Source organism: Hypomesus transpacificus, chromosome 7 (genome assembly GCF_021917145.1).
Source record: "Hypomesus transpacificus isolate Combined female chromosome 7, fHypTra1, whole genome shotgun sequence".
Classification (NCBI taxonomy): domain Eukaryota; kingdom Metazoa; phylum Chordata; class Actinopteri; order Osmeriformes; family Osmeridae; genus Hypomesus; species Hypomesus transpacificus.
In genome coordinates this window covers 8,542,283-8,566,450 of record NC_061066.1, presented here as the reverse complement: position 1 = coordinate 8,566,450, position 24,168 = coordinate 8,542,283, and the positions used below count along the sequence as shown (strand labels likewise).

Genomic DNA, 24,168 nt, shown 5'->3' with positions numbered 1-24,168 from the left:
GTCTCGCAAAGAGTTGGTAGTAGGCCTATCCGACTCAAAGTAAAGGTCTATGGAACACGCCCCTCTTTCTTCATCTGTTGTAGCTGCGCTCATTCAGCATGTTAGTCTATCCTACGGTCTGAAGTCTGGAACTATTTTCATTATCTTTGTATGATTGAATTTCTCTTGAAAATTGATGTGGTGCTTTGTGCTCCAATAGACACACTCTATTTAGTCCTCCTCCACTGTTTTCAAAACAATTGATCTTTTGTTATCAAGGTCACGCTCAAAGTGACCCTCATCTTTAGGAAGATCTCAATAACCTGAGCAAACGCTGTAATCGTACAAACAATAACGGGCGTTTCAGATGTCCTCTGTTTAAACGGCTCCGTTAAAGGCTGGGGAAAGGCCAATGTGTCTCTGGTATTTCTGTTGCCATGGTGATCTAGTTTAAGTTGTCTCTCTGGCTGCGGCTCCCTCGTCGTTCTTGCCGCCCATGTAAAGTTCACTGGATGTGATAAGACTATTATCAAACAGGCACACGCCGGGCGCCCTCAACCGAGGTCCTCAGCTGAAAGGCGTCAGAGAACATTAGCAGTAACAGTTTTGAATATGCAAAACAAGAAACAAACACACTTGTAGAACAAGGTTTAGATGAGATATTTGAATCCATTTGGGTTGAGGAACTAAATCTTTTTATAGTTCGACCAAGACTAAGGAATCCTGTCGTTTGTCGTATAAGGTCACTTAGTTCTGCTGCAGTTCAGCTCAGGTGGGTCCTGTCGTCTCCGTGGTAACTGGGCCTCAGTCGTCGTTCTGACTCAATGAGACTCCAATGAGATTCCTTCCTGGAAGACATTCTCATCATGCATCATGTCCAGCTTCTCAGTAAACAGGCTTGTGAGTGACCTATTTAAACAGGCTAGTCTGCCGGCTCACAAACACACACACGCACACACACGCTGAACACACGCCATCGCTTAATGCATCATATCCATGTTATGACAAAGGTGGAGATTGCATGTTTGCATGTACAAAATGGCTAATGTTCTTGTGTTTGTCTGCAATCGTGTGTGTGCTTGTGTATTTGCTTGCATGCCTGCATATGTTTGTGCGTACTCTGTGTGTTTGTTTGTGTGTGTGTGTGTGTCTGGCAGCAAAGCGAGGACGGTGCCAGTCCGTCAGTTCCAGTTCCTTATAAAGATGTAGCAGAGCATCTCCAGCTAGCGAGCCGTCAGCGCGGGCCAGAGGAGGAGAGACCCAGAGGAGGAGAGACCCAGAGGAGGAGAGACCCAGAGGAGGAGAGACCCAGAGGAGGAGAGAGCCAGAGGAGGAGAGAGCCAGAGGAAGAGAGACCCAGAGGAGGAGAGAACCAGAGGAGGAGAAAGCCAGACTGCAGATTCCACTGCTGGTGATTCCAGAGAGAGGGCAGGTCTCAGCTGGGTCCGACTCAGAGAGGGGGTTCTGAGCTTGCAGCTCCCCTTTCCCTGCAGTGTCCTGCTAGGAGACTGCACAGGGCAGGGAGACCGTGGTGTATGGATGGATGGATGTTTGAATGGATAGATGTATGGATGGGCAGACGGAGGGATGGATAGAAGCCTGAATGGATGGACAGATGGATAGATGGACGGATGGAAATAGAAGATGACTTAATCTGGAGAAATCAAGCTTGTGGCATATTTTACTGTGCTCGTAAAACACTATAATCTTTTCAGTTTAGTATAAACCCAGAGGTAAAGTTCTTGATACTCTTATTGAATTCAGGAAGCAAGCCAGCCATCCACCCAGCCCAGTTGCACGGACTTACAGGGACAGGAGGAAGTTAAATAAAAACAAGAATGGCCACAAAAAATACAACAGCAATAGAGACAAAAATACAATAATCAATATAACCTCTAAGGGAGTCCGTTTGGAGGAAGAAGAAAATACGGCTTTGTCCTCATTATAGAACAGTCTGAGGGGTTTGTTGTCCCTGCCGATCGTGCCTTGGAAAGGCTGTGAGGATTTAGATGTGTTCAGCATGACTCGTAAGGGTCAAGGGGGACACAGGACTCTGGGTGGTTGTGTTGGGGCCGGGGATCAGAGAGAGACAGAATACACTGTGATTAACTTGTCACACCATGCACTGGGAAAATCACCTGAAGTCAACATCACAGTTTTATATTCACGTCATTTACGAAACCAATCTCTGCGTCCAATCGTCAGTGTATTTCTGTTTGTATTCCGAGAAAGCGTTCCAGGCAGGTATTATTGGCATTGCCTTGTTCCCACGGTAACCTCTTTACCTCGATATTAGACATGCTAAAGCTTCCTGTCCATTCAGACGCTCATACCGTCAGTACATCCAATAAGACAAGTTTTCCTCCATCCCACCGGTTCATTTAGTGTTGTCTTTGAAAAATTCCTACCTTCAGGAGCTCAGAGCAGAAACTGAGCTGTATGTTGTGCACAACAATGAACGGCTACTGTATTCATGACATATGTGTGATTTGGAGACTCTAACACGATACGACATGAAAACACCCGAGAGACGCCCCCCCCAAGGCCTGCCTCAGCGCGCCGATCAAAAGCGGTTTCACTCAACAAAGTGACAATTTCTCGCATCCTCATTTCCTGAGTCCAGACGGTGACCTAAAAGACCCAAGACGCTCCCAAACCTGTCCTCCGTGGCTCTGCTCATTTGTATTTCCTCTGTTTCTCCGCTGTGAAAACCTTCAGGTGCTTGAATTGGCCCCTGACGGTTTGTGAATGGGCCAGCCCTTGAGCGGTTCTGATTAGTTATTGTGAACAAGATGACGAGGAGAGAAGAGGATGAGAGGAGGTGGAGAGGGAGATGGTGAAGGGGGGGGGAGAGGACAAACGTAGGGGTGACTCAGCGAGCTTGGTGTGACTCAGGTCTCTCAGAGACCCATCAGCACGCAGTTAGGCAGCCACTTTCTCCCCCCGTCTGATCCCTGGTAAACACTGGGGTTGGAACGAACCAGAGCCTCGCTGAGTCTGCCTGCTGCCCGCTCTCTAGGCTGAAGCAGAGAGGGTGTGCCGTCTGGCCTGGTGTGGCTCTGCGTGTTGGAGGTCAAGCTCTGAGAGTGTCTGCTGCCCGCTCTCTAGGCTGAAGCAGAGAGGGTGTGCCGTCTGGCCTGGTGTGGCTCTGCGTGTTGGAGGTCAAGCTCTGAGAGTGTCTGCTGTGCTCCATGAAAGGACGTCGGATGGGGGGGGGATCGGCTGATTCATCAGCGCCTGTTCTGTTGTTTCGATGTTGTGGCAGACAGGGTTTCATCTCTCCTTGTCTTTTTTTTTCAACTCGGATGAATGTCTGTCTGACTGTCTGTCATCCTCTGTGTGTGTGTGTGTGTGTGTGTGGGGGGGGGGGGGGGATGTCAGTATGAATAAAAATGCCACACATTTCCTTTGGCTGAAATTCCACTTTGGCTGTCTCTTTCAGAATGTCATTATGCCTCCCACTGCAAATGACCACACAAATAATGAACCACGCAGTCCTCGCTTTCCCCTCTGACGACGTCTGGAGTAGGGAGCAGGCTGGAGGATCGCAACACACGACCAGCAAGAGTGTGTGTGTGTGTGTGTTCAGCACTCTGAGGCTCAGGTCAGCTCAGGACCCTTCAGTCTTTCTTTGAAGGAGTCGTGGTTTGTGTGGAGCAGCAGAGCTAATACACACTCATCCTCTGGTCCAGGGGCAAAGGGTTATGTAACACGCCTGCTTGTATACTCAACTCCCATTGGTCATGCCATCTGAGGTCGAACAGCTGTCAGGAGTGCCTGTGTGTGTGTGCGGGTATGTGTGTGCGTGTGCGGGTGTGTGTGCGGGTGTGTGTGTGCGGGTGTGTGTGTGTGCGGGTGTGCGTGTGCGGGTGTGTGTGTGCGTGTGCGGGTTTGTGTGTGTGTGTGTGTGTGTGTGCACGTGTGCGGGTGTGTGTGTGTGTGTGTGCATGTGCGGGTGTGTGTGTGTGTGTTCAATGGTACCGTGTCACCCCAGGACACAAAGAAGAGACGGGCTCTCTGGTGTTTTAATAACTTAATCCAGAGGAGATCATGGAGAGAGAGATGGAAAGTGAGAGGTTTCTTCAGATTTTAATCTAAAAGCCACAGAACCATGAGAACTATTATTTCCTCCTTTTCCTTGAATTCTTTTTCCTTTCTTGGGTCTTGATTTGTGTGACTTCAGCCTGCCTGCCTGGAGGATATCTTTAGAATGCAAAGAATTAATAGGATGAGAAAGCAACCACTGGGACAAGGCATTGTCTTTTTTTCTGGTTCAATCTGGTTCTATAAAAACATGAGTCTGTACACAAGCCTTACACACACTCACACCCAGTCCCATTGATTGTAGATGTAATTTAGCAAACCCTTAAATCCCCCTGGCCAATCTTTGTATTTTTCTCAACCTCAAAAAATAACACTAAATTAAAGTAGGAGAGAGAACAGACTAGTTGGTGGTGATTGTGAAGAAAAGTTTTACAATGAGGACAATTTTCGAGTGAAAACTTGTTTGAATCGGCTAGTGAAAGCAGGTTTGAATGAACAGTTATATGTATTTAAAAGAATTATGTTATTTCAACCATGAGATAGTATTATGGAGGATAGTACTGCTGGACAAAATCTTCCTCCAACTGCACACACACCCACTCACACCACACACCACATACACATCACACGCACGCACCCACACACAAACAAACACACATACTCTTTTCACACACACACCACACAAACATACCTGCTCTCCTATTGATGCTTTCTGTAAACATGTTTTAGTCCTCTACACAGTAAGTGCCAGGGTTATCTAATGTAAAGAGTGAAGCGGTGCATTCGGCCTGCAGGCGGACGACCCCTGACCTGGAAGAGGAACACTAGGGCACTGAGACAAGAGTCAATGCCGGTTCTGGCTGCGGGGTCCAAACATGAAGCATGCTCACCAATCCCCACTGGAGTTTGTGATGACTGGAGGGCACCCACGTACCCACACCCACACACACTCCCTCACTCTGCTCACTGGGTGCTGTATGGATGCTATACTGTACAGCATTAACAGGACACAACCTTGAAATGCTGAACGCACAGGGGAGTTCTCTGAATGAAGAGAACAATCCCTCACTACCCCCTCCCTCCATCTCCCTCACTACCCCCTCCCTCCATCTCCCTCACTACCCCCCTCCCTCCATCTCCTCACTACCCCCTCTCTCCATCTCCATCACTACCCCCTCCCTCCATCTCCATCACTACCCCCTCCCTCCATCTCCTCACTACCCCCTCCCTCCATCTCCTCACTACCCCCTCCCTCCATCTCCTCACTACCCCCTCCCTCCATCTCCTCACTACCCCCTCCCTTCATCTCCTCACTACCCCCTCCCTCCATCTCCTCACTACCCCATCCCTCCATCTCCTCACTACCCCCTCCCTCCATCTCCTCACTACCCCCTCCCTTCATCTCCTCACTACCCCCTCCCTCCATCTCCTCACTAACCCCTCCATCCTTCCCTTCTTCAGTCACTTACTCTCTCCATCCATTCATCCCCTCTTCCTTTTTCCCCTCCAATCATCCCTTTCTCTCTCCATCCCTCCCTCCCTCCCTGCACCCATCCCTCCTATCCTGTAGTGGAAGGAGAGAGAGAGAGTGACACCCTCGTTCATGGCCCATTAGCCGTGCAGACAGATGTTTCCCAGTGAGAGGTGACAGGCTGATGGCAGCACCTGGCTGTGTGGCTGTGTGTCTCTGATGTCTCTTATGATCAATGACAACCTGGACACCTCACAGCCTCCACGCCAGGCCCAAAGTCTCCCAAGAACTGTCCGCTTGCAGGAGCCCTGCTGAACCTGGGAGCTGCAGGGCCGTCTTCATCGACCTGTGTAGCTGTCTCTGTGTGTCTGTCTCTGTGGCTGTCTCTGTGTGGCTGTCTCTGTGTGTCTGTCTCTGTGTGTCTGTCTCTGTGTGTCTGTCTCTGTGTGGCTGTCTCTGTGTGGCTGTCTCTGTGTGTCTGTCTCTGTGTGGCTGTCTCTGTGTGGCTGTCTCTGTGTGGCTATGTAGCAGCAGAGCAGAGAGGAGCCAGCCTCCACAGTAGCTCTGAAAGGAGCAGCAGACTGAATGTCTGCCTCCACAGAGCGAGAGAGAGAGAGAGAGAGAGAGAGAGAGAGAGAAAGAGAGAGAGAGAGAGAGAGAAATAGAGAGTGAGAGAGTGAGAGAGTGAGAGAGTGAGAGAGTGAGAGAGTGAGAGAGAGGTGGGGGGGTAGTCAGACAGACAGACAGACAGACCGACTCTGTCCTTGGATCAACCTGCCCTCAGAACAGGTTTACATTTGCATGCATTAGAGCTCTCCTGTGGCCAGCCTGCCTGCTCTTAGTGTGTGCGTGAGTGTGTGTGCCTGTGTGTGTGCCTGTGTGTGTGTGCAACCCTCCAACCCGCTGGGCCGTCCAGCCTGATTAATGAACCAAGTGTGCCACATCTCTGAGCCACTGACTCGTGCTACCGCCTGCACTCCACACACTCACACACACACTCACACACACACTCACACTCACACACACACTCACACACACACACACACACACACCCACACACAAGCACACCCACACTCACACAATTCTTTTTTTTACAGATTATTGTTTTATGGTAAACATGAACAAGACCAGATGTGCTGTGACTGAAGAACATGAGTGAATGCTAGAATACCGTGTGTGTCAGTATCATGTGTCTGTTTGTGTGTTATTGTGTGACAGTCATTTAGAACTGGTACACCATAACACACACGCAACCAGTCCTGTTTATTAGCGGTTTGACATTCAGACACAGGCAGAGGAGAGAAAGGAGAGAGGGTAGAGGGGAGGGAGAACAAGGGAGGGGAGTGGAGGGGGTATCCTTGGAAACCCTGCGAGTCTCCATTCCATTGGTCGAATGCTCTCTGTATTCCTGCACAAGGAGAATCCCCCATCTAGAACTCCTCCCTCTCCCTCTCCTATCCCTTTCTCCCCCCCTCTCTCTATCCCTCTCCTTCTCTCCCATGCTCCCCTAACCTCTCTCCCCCTCCCTCTCTCCCTCCCTCTCCTTCTCTCCCTTTCCCCCCCCCTCCTTCTCTCGCCTTCCCTCCCTCCTCTACATCTACACTGCCACCCTGGCTGGCTGTTCCAATCGGAATCCCCATCCCCCTTTCCTGAACGAGTGGGGGGGGTCCCTCCAGTCTCACAACGAGAGAGGAGGCGGGAGCAAGAGGGGGAGGAAGGGAGGAGAGGAGAGGGAGGAAGGGGAGAGAGGGATGAAAAGAGAAAGAGAGACAGGAAGAGGAAGGGAGATGGAGGGAGGAAGGGAGACAGGATGAGGGAGAGCAGAGCGCAGGGAGCAGGAGATGAGTTAGATTCTGCCTTCTGTCAGCACTGCTCATGTCTTCCTGTTCATTGTGGCAGTTGCTGAATTTGGAACAACTCTGTTTCACCTTCACGACCTCCGGTCTTCCAATGAGTCATATGTACTTCAGACAGACACAGTGACCATGTGTGGGTGTGTTGTGTGTGTGTGTGTGTTTGTCCTTGCATTGCATGCATATGAGTGAGTTTTGGGGTTGGATCTTTTTGTGTGTGTTTGCGTCTCCCCATGACTAGGTTTGGATTGATTTGAGACAGAGGACAGATGACATGCAGTGGTGTGTACAGTGTGTGTGTGTGTGTGTGTGTGTGTTGACATGCTATTTGGATGAGCGGCGGATTAAAGAACATGAAGTAACAGCAGGAGGAGCTCCCATTGGCTTTCATTGCTTCTGATCCATCTTGTCAGGGAGGGATTTCGAACCTGCTCTGATCACCCTCTGAGATGGCTTCAGGCCAAGACAAGACACCTCGACACTTCTCTTCCCTCCTTCCCCTCCCTCCCATCTCTTTGTCCCCAACCCCCTTCTACCCCCACCCTCTACCCCCTCCCCCCCTTCTACCCCCCCACCCCCCACCCCCCACCCTGCTACTCTACATTCCTTTTAATGGTCTATACGTTAGAGATAACGTATAGGGGTAAGCTTGACTGGCTGCTTCAACATTCAATACATTCTGTAGCCATGGGTGTGTGTACGTGTGTATGTGGTGTGTGTGTCTGCGTAGCCCTGTAGAGAGACAAAATCCTTTTTTATCAATGCTAACACCGTCGCTATGGCAACACATACCTCCCCCCCACACACATACACACACACAGAGACAGACAGAGGTGTATAGATTCTGTATATTATACGGTACTTCTTAGCTGGTCTGATTCTGATCACACGTTCACAAGTAGAAGGGTAGGACTGTAGCCAGAGGTGAAGGGTAGGACTGTAGCCTGGGGTGAAGGGTAGGACTGTAGCCTGGGGTGAAGGGTAGGACTGTAGCCTGAGGTGAAGGGTAGGACTGTAGCCTGAGGTGAAGGGTACTGTAGCCTGAGGTGAAGGGTAGTACTGTAGCCTGAGGTGAAGGGTACTGTAGCCTGAGGTGAAGGGAAGGACTGCAGCCTGGGGTGAAGGGAAGGACTGTAGCCTGAGGTGAAGGGTAGGACTGTAGCCTGAGGTGAAGGGAAGGACTGTAGCCTGGGGTGAAGGTAAGGACTGTAGCCTGAGGTGAAGGGTAGTACTGTAGCCTGAGGTGAAGGGTACTGTAGCCTGAGGTGAAGGGTAGGACTGTAGCCTGAGGTGAAGGGTAGGACTGTAGCCTGGGGTGAAGGGTAGGACTGTAGCCTGGGTTGAAGGGTAGGACTGTAGCCTGGGGTGAAGGGTAGGACTGTAGCCTGAGGTGAAGGGTAGGACTGTAGCCTGAGGTGAAGGGTAGGACTGTAGCCTGGGGTGAAGGGTAGGACTGTAGCCTGAGGTGAAGGGTAGGACTGTAGCCTGAGGTGAAGGGTAGGACTGTAGCCTGAGGTGAAGGGTAGGACTGTAGCCTGGGGTGAAGGGTAGGACTGTAGCCTGAGGTGAAGGGTAGGACTGTAGCCTGGGGTGAAGGGTAGGACTGTAGCCTGGGGTGAAGGGTAGGACTGTAGCCTGGGGTGAAGGGTAGGACTGTAGCCTGGGGTGAAGGGTAGGACTGTAGCCTGAGGTGAAGGGTAGGACTGTAGCCTGAGGTGAAGGGTACTGTAGCCTGAGGTGAAGGGTAGGACTGTAGCCTGAGGTGAAGGGTAGGACTGTAGCCTGAGGTGAAGGGTACTGTAGCCTGAGGTGAAGGGAAGGACTGTAGCCTGGGGTGAAGGGTAGGACTGTAGCCTGAGGGGAAGGGTAGGACTGTAGCCTGAGGTGAAGGGTAGGACTGTAGCCTGGGGTGAAGGGTAGGACTGTAGCCTGAGGTGAAGGGTAGGACTGTAGCCTGGGGTGAAGGGTAGGACTGTAGCCTGAGGTGAAGGGTAGGACTGTAGCCTTTCACAGCCTCCCACATGTTTCTCCACTCAGTGAGACAGAAAAAGAGAGAGGACAAGAGGCTGGGTGTGTGGGTTGTGTGGGCCATGTCGACGTGTGTCTACCCAGACATATTGTTGTGTGACAAAAGAGTACTGTGTGTGTGTATGTGTGACAGAGAAAGAAAGGCAGAAAGAGAGAGGGAAGACGGAGTGAGCGAGTGAGACGCAGTTTCCATCTCGCTTCCTTTCTTTTCTTTCTCTCTATATCTCTTTCTCTCTTTTTGTCTTACTTCTTCTCCCCCGCTCTCCCATGTCCCCCTCTCTCTCTCCATTTTTCTCTCTCCCTTCTCTCCATCTCTCTCTCCCTTCTCTCCATCGCTCTCTCTCTCATTCCCTCCCTTCGTCCCTCGCTCTTGCTCTTTCTTTCCCTCCCTCTTTCTCTCTCTCTCTCTTTCCCTACCTCTCTCTCTCTATCGGCAGTTATTCACAGAAGCTTACAGAAGCAGTGCTGTTTCCTCCTGCCTGTCAATCAAGAATTGGTGTCAAAAAGCAATGAGGAAGACTGGATCTGGCAATCTCTCTCTCTTTCATTCTTCCCACACACACACACACACACACACACACACACACACACACACACACACACATACACACACAGCAGCCTGCTGGCCTCAGGTTAGGGGAGGTCTGAGAGACCGACAGCAGCAGGCAGGAGACCCTGCAGCAACATACACATTTACATTTACATTACATTTAGCAGACGCTCTTATCCAGAGCAACTTACAGTAAGTACAGGGACATTCCCCCCGAGGCAGGTAGGAAGTGCCTTGCCCAAGTACACAACTTCGTTTTGCGCCGCCGGGAATCGAACCGGCAACCTTCTGATTAATAGCCTGATTCCCTAACCAGCCCTAATCAGCCATCTGACTCACACAGGCCTCCATGGGTGCAAGTCCTCTTCTCACTTCTACCCTCTTCTCTTCTTACATCCTCTTCTCTACTCTTCACTCCTCTATTTCCAGAATTCCAATAACATATGCGCAGTCAGTCTCCTTGTCCTCTCCCAATGAGTCAATCCCAGCATCCTCCTGTCCAGCATGGCGCCATGGATCAAGTGAGGACCGTGAGGCAACATAACCAGGAGACGTCCCTGCCCAAGAGTGTGTGTGTTTGTTTGATGTGTTTGCTAGTTCTTTTTTTAAACTCGCCTCATAGCCACATCTCCCTCCCTCTCTCTCTCTCTTTCTCTCTCTCTCTCTCTCTCTCTCTCTCTTTCTCTCTGAATCTCTCTCTATCTAACTCACAAACACACACACACACACAGGGCGACATTCCTGTGTGTTCCATCCCACCAGTACACCCAGTGGCAGAGCCATCGTTATCCTGCCTGTCACAGTGCACTGGGCAGCAGAATATGTCAGAACCAGCATGTGTGTGTGTGTGTGAGATATAGATTGGTGTCCCATGGGGATCACTGTGGAGAGAGCATTAATCAGCCTACCAGGACCCCTCTCCCAGACAGAGCTGGGCAGGCAGGCAGGAGGGCAGGGCGCTGGGCAGGGAGGGGTGGAGGGCAGGGTGGAGGGAAGGGTGGAGGGAGGGTGGAGGGAGAGTGGAGGGAGGTGTGGAGGGAGGGGTGGAGGGTGGTGTGGAGGAAGGGGTGGAGGGTGGTGTGGAGGGAGGGTGGGGGGTGGAGGAAGGGGTGGAGGGAGGTGTGGAGGGAGGGTGGGGGGTGGAGGAAGGGGTGGAGGGTGGTGTGGAGGGAGGGTGGGGGGTGGAGGAAGGGGTGGAGGGAGGGGTGGAGGGAGGGGTGGAGGGTGGTGTGGAGGGAGGGTGGGGGGTGGAGGAAGGGGTGGAGGAAGGGGTGGAGGGAGGGGTGGAGGGAGGGGTGGAGGGAGGGGTGGAGGGAGGGGTGGACTGACAAGGAGAGAACTACCTCCGAGTCACTTTCTTGTCGTTCCAAGAAACAGCAATTTGGTTCTGAAATCCGAAAAAGCAGCAGGAATCCTAACACTGACATTGATAATACAGCAATTTACAGCATGTTGTTGCAGGGGCTTAGTGTTGTTTGTTAATCCATGAACCTTGTTCTTCCAGTTTTCCAGGTGCGCCTGGGTATGTTCTGTATGTGTGTGTGTGCCAGAGAGAACATGGATCTCAGGCTGAACTTCATCTTTTGTAACGGGGAGATAAATGCCCTGTGATTGGTGGATGGGTGCCGGTGTGAGCGAAACCATGGAGAGGAGGTAGTCATGTGATGTCAGGTGGTTGGTAACATCCCCTGAGAATAGAAATGTGATCCAGGGTCACCTCATACACTCCCCTTTCTTTACTACTTCTCTCTCTCTCTCTCCCCATCTACACCCCTCTCCCCCACACCCCTCACTTCCCACTCCATCCTTCTCTCTGACCCGCCCTCCTTTTTCACTTACACTCTTTTGAACTCTTCATCTCTCTCTGAGAGAGAGGGAGGGTGAGGAGAGAACGGGGAAGGGAGAGAGAGAGAGAGAGGGCTAAGGAGGGTGAGACAGAAAGGGGAGGCAGGGGTGGTGGGTGAGGGGGCAGAGGCGGAAAGAGGGAGGAGGAGGGAGGAGGTAGGAGGAGGAGGAGGAGGAGGAGGAGGAGGAGGAGGAGGAGGAGGAGGAGGAGGAGGAGGAGGAGGAGGAGGAGGAGGAGGAGGGAGGAGGGAGGAGGGAGGAGGGAGGAGGAAGGAGGGGGGGAGGGAGGAGGAGGGAGGAGGAAGAGGTAAGGGCTATTGACTGCTCCTCTGATGACCTTGCCCTGCAGGAGAGAGGCACTGCTGCATCCCTGATGAAATCCTTTCAGATGAGCTTCCTGCCTTGTGTTCAGATTCAATATGGGTCGACCGCTCTCTGAAAACGCTGTTGCCCACATTGCAACACACACAAAAAAGCAGGGATGGAGAGACACATAAACACGAGCACAAACACACACAGTCATGACACAGTTTGTTTGAGCGCTGGACTCACTCAGAGGATGAATCATCCTGAAATCTGTCCCTTCTGTCTGCTCCTGTTACACTCCAAACCTTGGCGGAACAATGAACATGGAACAGCATAACACAGAATAACAGAACCACAGACTCACAGAACCAAAGAACAGCTGAACCCATTCCCACACATTAGATGCACCTCCGCTGTACTGTTTGTTCACTGCACAAATAGGTCAATATTAGTATGACGAAGTGATAGCAACATGTGCTAGTTTGTAGTGCATGGTCCTCTCCTCCTGAGACCAGACAGCCTCACCTCATCCCTGCCTCCTCTCCTCCGCCTCATCTCATCCCTGCCTCCCCTCCTCCGCCTCATCTCATCCCTGCCTCCCCTCCTCCGCCTCATCTCATCCCTGCCTCCCCTCCTCCGCCTCATCTCATCCCTGCCTCCCCTCCTCCGCCTCATCTCATCCCTGCCTCCCCTCCTCCGCCTCATCTCATCCCTGCCTCCCCTCCTCCGCCTCATCTCATCCCTGCCTCCCCTCCTCCACCTCATCTCATCCCTGCCTCCCCTCCTCCGCCTCATCTCATCCCTGCCTCCCCTCCTCCGCCTCATCTCATCCCTGCCTCCCCTCCTCCGCCTCACCCCATGTATTCTTCTCCTCTTTCTCTACCTCCTCCCTAGCTATCTTCCTCCTCCCCTCTCCTCTTTAACTATTTGACTCCTCCCTTCCTCCTCTTTACCCATCGGTCTCGTCCCCTCCTCCTCTTCCCCTCCTCCTCTTCATGTTCCTTTCAGTCCTTCCTGCGCGGTTGCCACAGTTACACCATGGCTGGTATCCCAACAGGTCTTCTGCATGTTATGACACTATAGACCTTACAAACGTGAAATCCAGTGAACTGAATCAGAAGATGTCTTTTCCATCATGGCAGGGCTGGGACACATCATGTTCCCTGCCATGAAGACCTCCGCTGGGCCACACAGGCAAGCTAAGGTCACACTTGTTTCCTGTGATGTGGCTCACAGGGCTTATTATTAGACGAGTCCTCCTGCTGTTGCTGCTCCTTAATTAGCAGAGAAAGCAGGGAGGTTGTTGGGACAGCCCACACATGCCGACACCAAACACCAGGTGGCACAGGGAGAGAATCTGTGTGTGTGTGTGTGTCTGGACGGCGTGAATGTGTGTGTGTTTCTGTGATACACAGACAGCTGTGTGTGTGTGGGGAGTGTGCATGTGTGTGTGTTTGTGTCAGTGGGTGCAGAAGCCTCTAACATTCAGGAACTGAAGTTTTTTGTTGTGTGAACTGTTGAGTCTTAGGAGGTGACACCGGCTGGGGGAAGGAAGGGAGTCAGGGGTAGAGATGGGGTTAGTGAGGGAGGGAGGAATGGTGTGAGAGATGGAGGTGTGGATGTGGGGATAGAGGAACTGAGTAAGTCCTCATTCTGGCACTCACTGTGTCTTCTTATGTCCTCCTGCCTTGTCCAACACTCACATGAGTCCCTATCTCTCAGGAATGACGATCTCTGAAGAAGAATGTGCAGCATTCAAACATGTCTATTCGCGTGTCTTACCTATCTGTGTCATTATGTTAACTCTGGGATGGCTGGATTAGGCAGCAGCCCTTGGATGTTGATGTCGTGTCAAACTGGTATGAACCAGTCCTTAATCAGCGCACGTAATTAAAGATTCTAAGAATTAGATGTGTAAGTGATTTCACTTGATGTCAAGGAGTACTAATCATGTATTGTCTCACCATGAAGTGTGTGAGAGGGGAGGGGCTCTTATTAAACTCATAAACTGCAGCACACTTCTGAAGTTGCACTGCCATCTGCTGGCGGTTTGTCATAACTACATTTAAATGTTGTTAACCGCTGAAACGTGACTTTTGAACAATTATTGTTCAAAATAAAATATACATATTTTTTAAACAGTCTCCATCAGTCTCCACCAATGGGTTAACCTTGTTTTTCGGTCCTCTATTTAAGAACTTTGATCTTCACATGTAATCTCCCTGTTAATGTCAGGGTATGTAATCAGCTAGTGATGATGATCCTCCTCTGGGAACTCCAGTCTTTGCCAAATTCAGAGCAATACACTCCTGAAAATAGAAGATAACTCATATGATAAAGAGCACTCTCTCTCACACACATACACACACACACACACACAATACATAACATCTCTATAGTCTGTGAGGTAGAATCAGAATCAGAAGGGATTTTATTCGCCATGAATGTTTGCACAGACAAGGAATATACTTTGGCAGGAAGGTGCATACATTAAACGTATAGGAATCTTGAAACTTAAATATGTGGTCTAACTATACAAAAGGAGCAAAGTCTAGCTAATACTAAGGGGATTTAGAATAACAAATAAAATATAAGTAGCCATAATTTACAATCTAACCTAAAAATACAGATAGTGCAAAGAGAAGGATACTATAGTGCAAATTGCAATGTGCAGGGTGTCAATGTGCAGCTTGTGATTTAAAGTCAGTGAGAGTCCTTGGCCTTGTTAAAGAGGCCAAGGCAGGGTGAGAGCAGTATCAGATATTGTTACACTCGTGACTTCAACCATATGACCCACGTCTGATCCAGAGCTCAATTGACTCGTCTTACAGTATTCAGGTTCCTATTTGCCAGTAGTGTCTATCTACCGTGTTTCATTTTCTTACTAAGTTAGCCCTGTTCCAGGATCAGTTCTGTTGAACCAGCCTCTCTGTGCCTCTCCTCCTGTTGGCCAGGCTGGTCTGGGATCACCTGTGTCCTCCCTGGCATCAATTTCCTACCGTCAGTGTTTGTGTGTGCGTGTGTTAGTGTGTGTGTGTGTATAAGTGTGTTTATTAGTGTGTGTGTGGGTGTGTTTTAGTCTGAGTGTGTTTGTATTAGTGTGTGTGTGTTAGTGTGTGTGTGTATTAGTGTGTGTGTGTGTGTTAGTGTCTGTGTGTTAGTGTGTGTGTATTAGTGTGCGTGTGTTAGTGTGTGTGTGTTAGTGTGCGTGTGTATTAGTGTGTGTGTGTGTGTGTGTGTGTGTGTTGTTGTTGCGGCAGCTGTGCCAGCATAGGCCCTGTGCCAGCCCCATGTGAGACCTAGTCTCTCCAAGCCCTGTGCCAGTTTAAAGGTCGACACCCACGGCCCAGATCAAGTGACTGCCTCAGAACTGCAGTGTCACTCGGAACAACACGTTATCTTGCGCAGGCACAACGGAGAAGGACGTCAGCGGACCTGCTCCTGAAACACACACAGAGAGGCTGGTGAGGACCTGCTCCTGAAACACACACAGGGGCTGGTGAGGACCTGCTCCTGAAACACACACAGGGGCTGGTGAGGACCTGCTCCTGAAACACACACAGAGAGGCAGCTATTGACCTGGTCCTGAAACACACACAGAGAGGCTGGTGAGGACATGCAATCACCCTTAGCTCACACTTTACTTTCTCTCTCGCTCTCGCTCTCTTTCTCCTTCTCTCTCTCTCTCTCTCTCTCTCTCTCTCTCTCTCTCTCTCTCTCTCTCTCTCTCTCTCTCTCTCCCCCCCTTTCTTTCTTTCTTTCTTTCTTTCTCCTTCTCTCTCTCAAGCAAATGCACATGTTCAGCACACCAGTTCATGGAAATGCACATGGGCCATGTGTTAACTCTCTGTGAACTGTGAGGCTCATCAAGGTCCATTTTCATCTTGTAAGGAGGGCAGGAGGTCAGTCAGTGTGAGGCCTGGGTGGTGGCCCGCCTGCAGCCTCTGTGACTGCTGGATGAAAGGAGCGTTCCCAAGTCACGTACCCTGGGGTCAGGTGAGGTGGGGTGAGATGGGGAAAGGGGTGGTGGAGGGGTGGGAAGGGGGAAAGGGGAGGTGGGGTGAGATGGGGTCAGGTGAGGTGGGGTGAGATGGGGAAAGGGGTGGTGGAGGGGTGGGGAGGGGGAAAGGGGAGGTGGGCGGGAAGGGGACATTACGTTCTCCATGACTGACCTTTGTAAACACTACTCATACAATGCCGGAAATTGGCTTGGGTGCACTTGAATACATTCATAAAAAATTCACAAACTTAAACTCAGAAGGGTTCACTAAAAAAACTCACTGACACTTCTGAAATCTTTTTTTTATGGATTTATCTTTGGCCTGACAGTAATCTCCAGAGATTAAAACTATTTTGGTGTCTAATCTGACAGATGTCATGGCCAGTCACAATGTAGGCTGCCATCATGGACATATAGGGTAGCTACAGTGACACGGTACGTGTATGAATGATATTGATGTACTGCATGCTTTGCATAGTATGAAAAATATGTATTTGAAATAATCAATAGAGGAAAGAAAGGAACAATTCAATGGATCGAGTGAATTATTCTTTAATGAGGAAAGAAGAAAAAAAAGTCAAACAGTCAATGCCCCACGAAATCTGTGTTCCTTGTTAGGAATAATAAAGTTTAGGATAATAATGTTCATTCCACTCCAGCAGTTTGGTTCTTTAAGTGTAATGGGTGAGGGTTATATAAATAAATAATATAATAAAACACAGCAAGAATTGAAAACAAACATTCAAAAAAAAAACAACGTCAATCTTTGTAATGCCTATTCCATCCCTATTCATTCATCCAGCTTCATACGGTTGTTCAGCAGGCAATTGGTAAGTGCTTGTCTGACAGAATTTCCCAGAAACCATTGCACATCGCCACGACTACTCTGTTTCAGATCGGAATGATATCTCAATCCTAGCGGCGTGGTCAATCCCCTCCACGACTTCCTGCCTCTCACTCCGCTTCCACCACCACAGTGACACGTAGACAGCAAAGCATGCTGGGAAGTCGCAGAAGAGGGTGGTGACTAGGAAGACCAGCAAGGCGTAGACCAGCGCTTTGGTCACGTGACCAACAGAGTAGGCCACGCCCCACCAGGCCAAGACACTCCTGGCAGGATCCCCGGCTGCCTTCGAGGGAGGAACGGAAATAGAGGGAGAGGGAGAGGGAGGGATGGAGGGGGGTATAGACACAGTACTGATGCTCCCTAAGGGAGGGATAGAGGGAGGGATGGAGGGGGGTATAGACACAGTACTGATGCTCCCTAAGGGAGGGATAGAGGGAGAGATGGAGGGGGGTATAGACACAGTACTGATGCTCCCTAAGGGAGGGATAGAGGGAGAGATGGAGGGGGAGAGAGAGGGAAGGATGGAGGATGAGAGAGAGGAAGGAATGGGTGGAGGTAAAGACAAAGGGCTGGTGTTCTCTGATGGAGGGATAGAGTAAGAGATGAATGGAGGGAGAGAAAGAGGGATGTCTTTGGGTTCCACTATCAGAGGATCTGGAGCTGGACTGGGTTGTGCCCTATCTGAAATGGTTCCTGTCTCATCACGTGTGGAAATCGGATCAACCTGAGGCTTCCTGTGGAGGGTGTCACACACCTGCTCAGTCCTCCCCATGGTTCCTCCATCATCAAGCTCCTTCGTCGCTTTCTGCAAATGTAACACCTCTCCTATCACTCCCTCACTCAAATCTCCTCTATCTGTCAGCTCCTCCTCCTCTTCCGTCTCTTCTCTCATCCTATCAACCTCTCTGAAAGTTACTTTTGTCCCCTCTGACACTTTCTCATTTTCAACTTGTCTCCAACCTTCAACTTTTTCCATTGACGCCTTCCGCTCATTCTGTTGTTCAGCTGACAAGTCCCCCCCCTCTCTCTGAACGTTCTCACTTCCTTTTGTCGGTTCCTTGACTTCCACCATTTGGGTTTTTTCTACACTTGCCTTCTCCTCTCCCCCTCTTTCCCCTGCTTGGCGGTCTCTCTCTCCTTCTGTTCCTGGCCTTAGCTTCTCTCTGTGGGTGTTTACCTCCGTTTGACTGTGTAGTAATGCCCTTGGACCTGTGCTTGCTCCTCTGCCTCTCTCCTCTGCCACCTCCCCTTTGCATTCATCCTCATTTGATTGGTTAAGTCTGATTCCTGCATTTTCTACAGAGCTGATTTCCACATCCTCCCGGCTGCCACGCTGTGCTAATTGGTCTGTTCTGAGTTGCTCCTTCTCAAGCGATCTCTCTGTCGGTACAGCTGTGCATGGTTGTGACAGTGTTTCCACCTCAAGTAGAGGCGGTTTCACCTCTTCTGTGTGTGATTCGCACGGTCTGAATTCTTCCATCTGTGATTGGTTGGTTCTAAGATCGCCTTCATCTGTTTCCTGACATTCAGGTGTGACTATCTCCTCTGGTTCGTTCAGACGATGCACTTCCTTTGCCTCTGCGTGTCTCGTGCCCCCTCCTTCCTCTCCATTGGTACATGTGACTGGCACACTCCTGTCCTCCTCTATCTCGTCCCCGATTGTCTCTGTAAATGTCACTGAGTCATGTGCTGCTTTGTGTTCTGTCGCTGTAACCCCTCCCTCCGCACCGAGGGAGAGCATCTCACGCCGTCTCTCTCCCAGGGAGATCTTATCTCCGGCTGTCTTGTCATTCACCCACCATTCCTCTGCTGTCTCCTCGGCGCAGGGTCCCTCCTGCGCTGCATGGGGCACGGTGGCCTCTCCTCCTTCTTTGTCTTCTCCTCCAACTCCTCCTTTCCCACCCTTACTTCCAACTCCTCCTCTTTCGTTTCCATCTTCTCCTGATCCATCACTTCTTTCTTCTTGTTCTTGTTCTTCTTGTTCTTCTTCTTCTTCTTCATCTTTTTGTTCTTGTTCTTGTTCTTCTCTCACTCCTTCTCCCCCTTCCTGATCCAGCTTGGCCTTTGCCTCTCCTGAGGTCCCTAGTGCCAGGATACATTCCTGGAGAGTGTCCGTTACAGATATGGCCTCTGACTTTTCAGCCGTGTCGTCACACACCACATTGTCATATCCCAGGCGAGTGGTATGCTGGCTCCCAGCTGGGTCATGTTCTCTGGTCACCACTATCTCATGACTGTTTGAAGACTGAGGACTTGTGATAGTGTGTGTGTGTCCGTTGCTGCTAGTGTGTGTGTCTACCATGACTTCCTGTACGCTGTTGTCCTTCCATGACTGCGTTTCTCCCTTGTTGTTGGAAGGTCCAACCAGAGCTGCTGACTGCAGCCACTCAGACTCGGGCACACTGCTGTCATCTTTACAGTCAGTGCCGTTGAGGAACGACTCCCACAGATCACAAACTGACATTTTGTCCTCCATATTTTCCTCTGAGGAGACCTGAAGAGCCTCCCTGTTTTCCTCAGGTCCCCCTGACCTTTGACCCTTGTCTCCGCTCCAGTCCAGGGTCAGCAGGGGAATCTGGTGGTAGGTGAGAATCTGGGGTGTGGTCTCTTTGCTGTGTTTCCTGTGATGGAGGTGTATCATACTGGAGGTACTACCCCCTAGTGGAGGGAGGAGAGCTTCCAGTCCAGCAACCCTTCTGATTTCTTTCAGCACATTGTCTTCCTGCTTGACTTCTTGCTTGACTTCCTGCTTGATTTCCTGCTTGACTTCCGGGTCAACATCTTGATGACTCTGAGAGAAGTAATCCAGCACACGAGACAAACGTTCCGCCCTCCGTCTTCTCCTCTGACTATCCACCTGTCAATCAAGAGAGGGAAAACGTAAGCTCCATATTTTGTCTTTTTTGTTCATAAAAATTTAATTATACAAAAATGGCCCCTATTTGTATTGCAGTGTATTTGTAAAATCAAGCCCTCTATTTTAGGCCACAAGGTGAACCATGAAAAGTATTTTAGAAAATGATTCCCGCTCCACAGTCTGTTTACATTCTAGCCGACAGCATTTACTAGATGTCCTGATCGTATTAATAGTTGTCACATGACTGAAATGAGAGAACGTGTGTCTCGTTCTCACATATCAGATGTACTTGCCAACTATCATTTCTGAAGTACAGTACGTTACACTGAGACAGGCCTCATGGTCCCAGCTGAAGACATACTGTGCCTCTGCGAAACCGAGGAGCAGGGGAAGATTGATGGAAGAACAGACCATGACCTAACCATGTTAGGAGTCATGATATCGAGCTATTCTTGTTTGATTGTCCTTGTCCTCCCTGGTTCCTTTGGCTTCCGGTACAATAGTTCAAACAGTTCTAGCTAGGATGATTTTACTTAGAAACTCATAGGAGAAGGGAGTGAAGAGAAGAGAGAAAATGGGGGTGGCTGCCTCAATAAATCAAATCTTGATTAATTTGTTTCTGAAGTGGGTGTGACCTCACCAAAGGTTGGTGCTGGTGCACACTGGCATGTGTGTCAGCCGAGCTGTCCAGTGTGTGAACGTCAGCCTCCTCTGCTCTGTCTGTGGCTGAATCTGGAACACAAACAAACTCACACAATCAGGGACGGAAGCACACAGGTCAGAGGTCAGAGGAAGGGGCAAGGTCAGAACTCACCTGCTGTGTCAGGTGTGGGTATGAAGGTCAGGGTTTCCTCTGCACTGCTTTTCCTGTTATCAATAAAGACAGACAATGATACAGCACCAACTGGGAAATGTTGTAGAGTAAACCAATAAACAAAAGTAAACATTACTTATTCACAAATTGTATTGTACTTCCAACTGCCAACCAGGAACTTGGAGGTTGATACTGAGTTTTGTGAGAGACAAACATAGCAAACATACAATATATCACAGCTCTAGGCAGAATCCCATAATGGAAAGCTGGCCTAACACTTAATACCACCTCATGATACATGATACCCTACAATCACTGTTGCAACATTGTGAAATCCACTGCTATTGACATAGACAAAATGAAATTAGGCCATTTATAGGAAACTGGTCATAATTAGTAATAACAATCTGTCTTATCGGCATTTAACCCAGCTTTGAGTGGATGATTATGCATTGTTATTCTCGTTTCCACGACTCTCACCTGTGGCTCTTCAGACAGCTCCTCTTGCTCCTGTGACTGCTACTCTCATCATGCTCCTTCACCCTCCCGTCCTCCACCCTCCCCTCCTTCACCTTCCCCTCCTTCACCTTCCGATGGCAGAACAGAACGTAGTTCAAATCCCTGTTGTTTGCCCAGAAATGTCCAACGGCCGTTTCGTAGCGTAGGCAAAACTCCACCCGGGTGCCCTCCTTGCTGACGGGGGGGGCCAGGGTCAGCTTGAATGAGAACCTGTCCGTCTCTCCGTCGCTGGAGCCCGGAATGTACTCTGCCAGCAGGTCAAAGCTGCTCCTCCAGCCATCCAGGGAGACGCGGACGTAAACGGTCTTACTGAAGCAGAGGTTGACCACCCTGATGATGCCCCGGAGAGCCGTGGTTCCTGGAAGCAGCTCGACGCTCTCCAGTTCCACCATCTGCTGCCTCAGACGTTGCTCCAGATCCTCGCCGCTGGAGGGGACGGAGAACAGGCAGGACAGGAAGTGCTCCTCCGGTTCGCCCGCCTCCTCTCGCGAGGGGGCGGAGACCTTCGACCTTGTGTGAATGGTGCTGTCGAACTCCTTGACGGATACCAGGTCCAAGCCGAAAGCGTCTGCGAAAGACACCTTCCTCCGGATCACGGGCGGGGGCTCTGGCTCCGAGTCGTCCCCTTCTGACTCGTCTGTGGAGCCCTTGTTTGAGGGGGCCTCCTTGCCTCCCTCTTCCTCCTCCTCTTCCTCCCTCTCTCCTGCCTCATGCGTCACTCCTTGCCAGGTCTGTAGAACCTCCATGGACTCTGCGGGGCCAATAGGCCACAGTTCCTCCACTGACATCAGCAACTGTTAGTCTGTCTGTCTCTCTATCGGTTTGCCTGCCTGTTTCTCTGACTGCCTGTTTGTCCGTCTATGTTCCCGTCTGATTGATGTCTGTGTGAGTACCTATCCTTCTGTCCGTCTGTCTGCCAGACTGTCTGAGCATCTGTCGGTCTTGCGTGTCTTTGTCTGTCTCCGCTGGTGTGACGGTACAGCCTATGCTGCCTGGCTGCGGCTGGACTGACACAGGAGAGGGGCAGAAGGACGTGACGGTACAGCCTATGCTGCCTGGCTGCGGCTGGAATGACACAGGAGAGGGGCAGGAGGACGTGACGGTACAGACGTTTCCTTTTTCAGCTCAACTTTTAGCTGCGAGCCCATCCTATTAATAGGCCTCATCCACTTTCTGGTGCAGAGCAGTGAGCAAAGACCTAGAACCAAACAGATTACCCAAATAGATAACACCGTGAATCTACCATGTGACCCTAATCTACAGTCTATTTGTATATGTTAAAATGTAAATATTTTGAAAAAATTGTTTAAAAAAAAAATAAATAAATAAAGTGAACATATCAATAATTTTATTTTGTGTCTCATCTGACATAATACACAACATTCCAGCCTTACATGTCAGGCCTCTTATGGAGGTTCAGGACATCTACCCATTGTTGTGTTGGGTTCCACAGACCTTGTCATCCACAGGTGCAAATGCGGACGCTTGGCCTTTGTGTCAGACTGCAGCTTGTAGACTTGAAGCACCTGTCTGTAGCCATGGAAACAAAGCTGAACATGGGATGATTGCCAGGTAGGAAAAAGAACCGTGAAACTCCTTGTAATTGTATGATTTGTTTGTATTGTTTTGCTTCAGTGCTTCGGAAATTTTAAGGGGGGGGGTGCATTTCAGGGCAGGGCTGTGTTGGGCCTTGCCACAAAATGCACCCCCTGCTAACTTTGATTAGGAAAGCGCCAGATGCCTGAAACTTACTGTGGTTACTCATACTAGTACCCTCAATATACAGTAAGAATAGTTTGATGCTTGGATACACAGATCCAAAATTATAGGGAGGTCACATATTCTAACGAAAGCTATGAGGTCAAGGAAAAAAAGGTTTCTGAAAAAACTATATATAACCTAACTATTTACTGTAAAATATTTTGAAACCTTTTGAAACAGTTTTTTGCTAAAATACATTTCAACCTGACGACAGCTATCAACATTTGTGAACTCGTTTCCAGGTTTTGAAGAAAATGTTTTGAAACGTTTTTTAGAAAATATTTTTCCTCCTTTTGAAACTATTATTCCTAAACTTTCTTTCAAAAAATTGTGTTTTAAAAGAAGGAATCAATAAAATTATGTATTTAATACATGTTTATAAACAGACACATTTACTATTAATATTAAATGAATGCACTGTATAATAATTTATTTCCTAAATCATTTTTTTTGTATCATTATTTTTGTATTTATTGGTGGCGGGACTCAAATTTGCAGCCAGGCATTAGCAATCAAGGCCAGATACATTAGAGAAGTACAGTCAGTGAACATGTGAGGACGGCAATCCGAGGTACTCAGCTGTGGCTATGTTATCGAAGATGAAGAGCCTACACGCGCATCAGTAGAGGGCACTGTATGACCGTGGCTGGAACGTCTCGTCACCAAAACTATTGTCGGATTCTGTTTTCTATTGTCAGAAAACGAACACGCAGTGCATAAATTATGACGGACGTTGTAAATTGTTAAATGCATTTAAATGTCTAGTTGATTAAAGACTAGAATACATAGGCCTACAGAAACCCACAAACAAACACAGTATCTACTATAAAATAGTAACATGCGAGTCTTTAGTATATTTTTAACTATGTAGGGACAATACATTTATGCTAATTTCTTATGAACACCACGATGTTAAATGTTAGCTTTACGGTTTTATTATTGTATAGTAGCATCGCCTGTGTCTTCAGCGGCAAGACATGCCCTTTAGATGGCAGCAAAACACCATATTTCTATGGTGTGGCATGAAGTCAACCCTTTTTCTAACAAAAATTCTGTTTCCTCCCATTTAGAGAATCCACGAAGGAATGTTTAATTCCATTCAAGAAAGCCATGTATGTCAATAAATTGGATAATTCTAAATCAATGAAAGTCTCTTCTGTTCATTGGCGGTGTAGGCCATCAAATATCAACGCATTGAAAATATTTACTGCAGCATAGTCTACTAAAGTTTGCATTGATGTGTTCTGGGTTAATGCAATTTTAGATGCATGGACAGGTAGCCGAGTTGTAGTAT

The 24,168-nt window shown here is 49.3% G+C and overlaps 1 protein-coding gene across 1 annotated transcript; it reads right to left on the bottom strand.

Annotated features, from left to right (window-relative positions):
• Window positions 1-18,109: 18,109 nt before the first annotated feature.
• On the bottom strand, window positions 18,110-21,901 carry ppp1r3aa (protein phosphatase 1, regulatory subunit 3Aa). Its single transcript, XM_047023287.1, has 5 exons — window positions 21,075-21,901; window positions 20,595-20,647; window positions 20,421-20,512; window positions 18,467-19,780; window positions 18,110-18,287 (listed from the first exon to the last, which is right to left on the bottom strand). The coding sequence occupies exons 1-5, from the start codon at window positions 21,899-21,901 to the stop codon at window positions 18,198-18,200; spliced, it is 2,376 nt and encodes a 791-aa protein (XP_046879243.1). The 3' UTR covers window positions 18,110-18,197.
• Between the last annotated feature and the right edge of the window lie 2,267 nt (window positions 21,902-24,168).

Excerpts from the sequence above, each read along its gene's own strand:
- ppp1r3aa (XM_047023287.1), bottom strand. The coding sequence starts at position 21,901 with ATGTCAGTGGAGGAACTGTGGCCTATTGGCCCCGCAGAGTCCATGGAG. Across the intron at positions 20,648-21,074 it reads AGCTGTCTGAAGAGCCACAG|GAAAAGCAGTGCAGAGGAAA; the intron begins GTGAGAGTCGTG and ends TATTGATAACAG. Across the intron at positions 18,288-18,466 it reads ATCGTCTGAACGAACCAGAG|GGAGCAACTCAGAACAGACC; the intron begins GAGATAGTCACA and ends ATCGCTTGAGAA.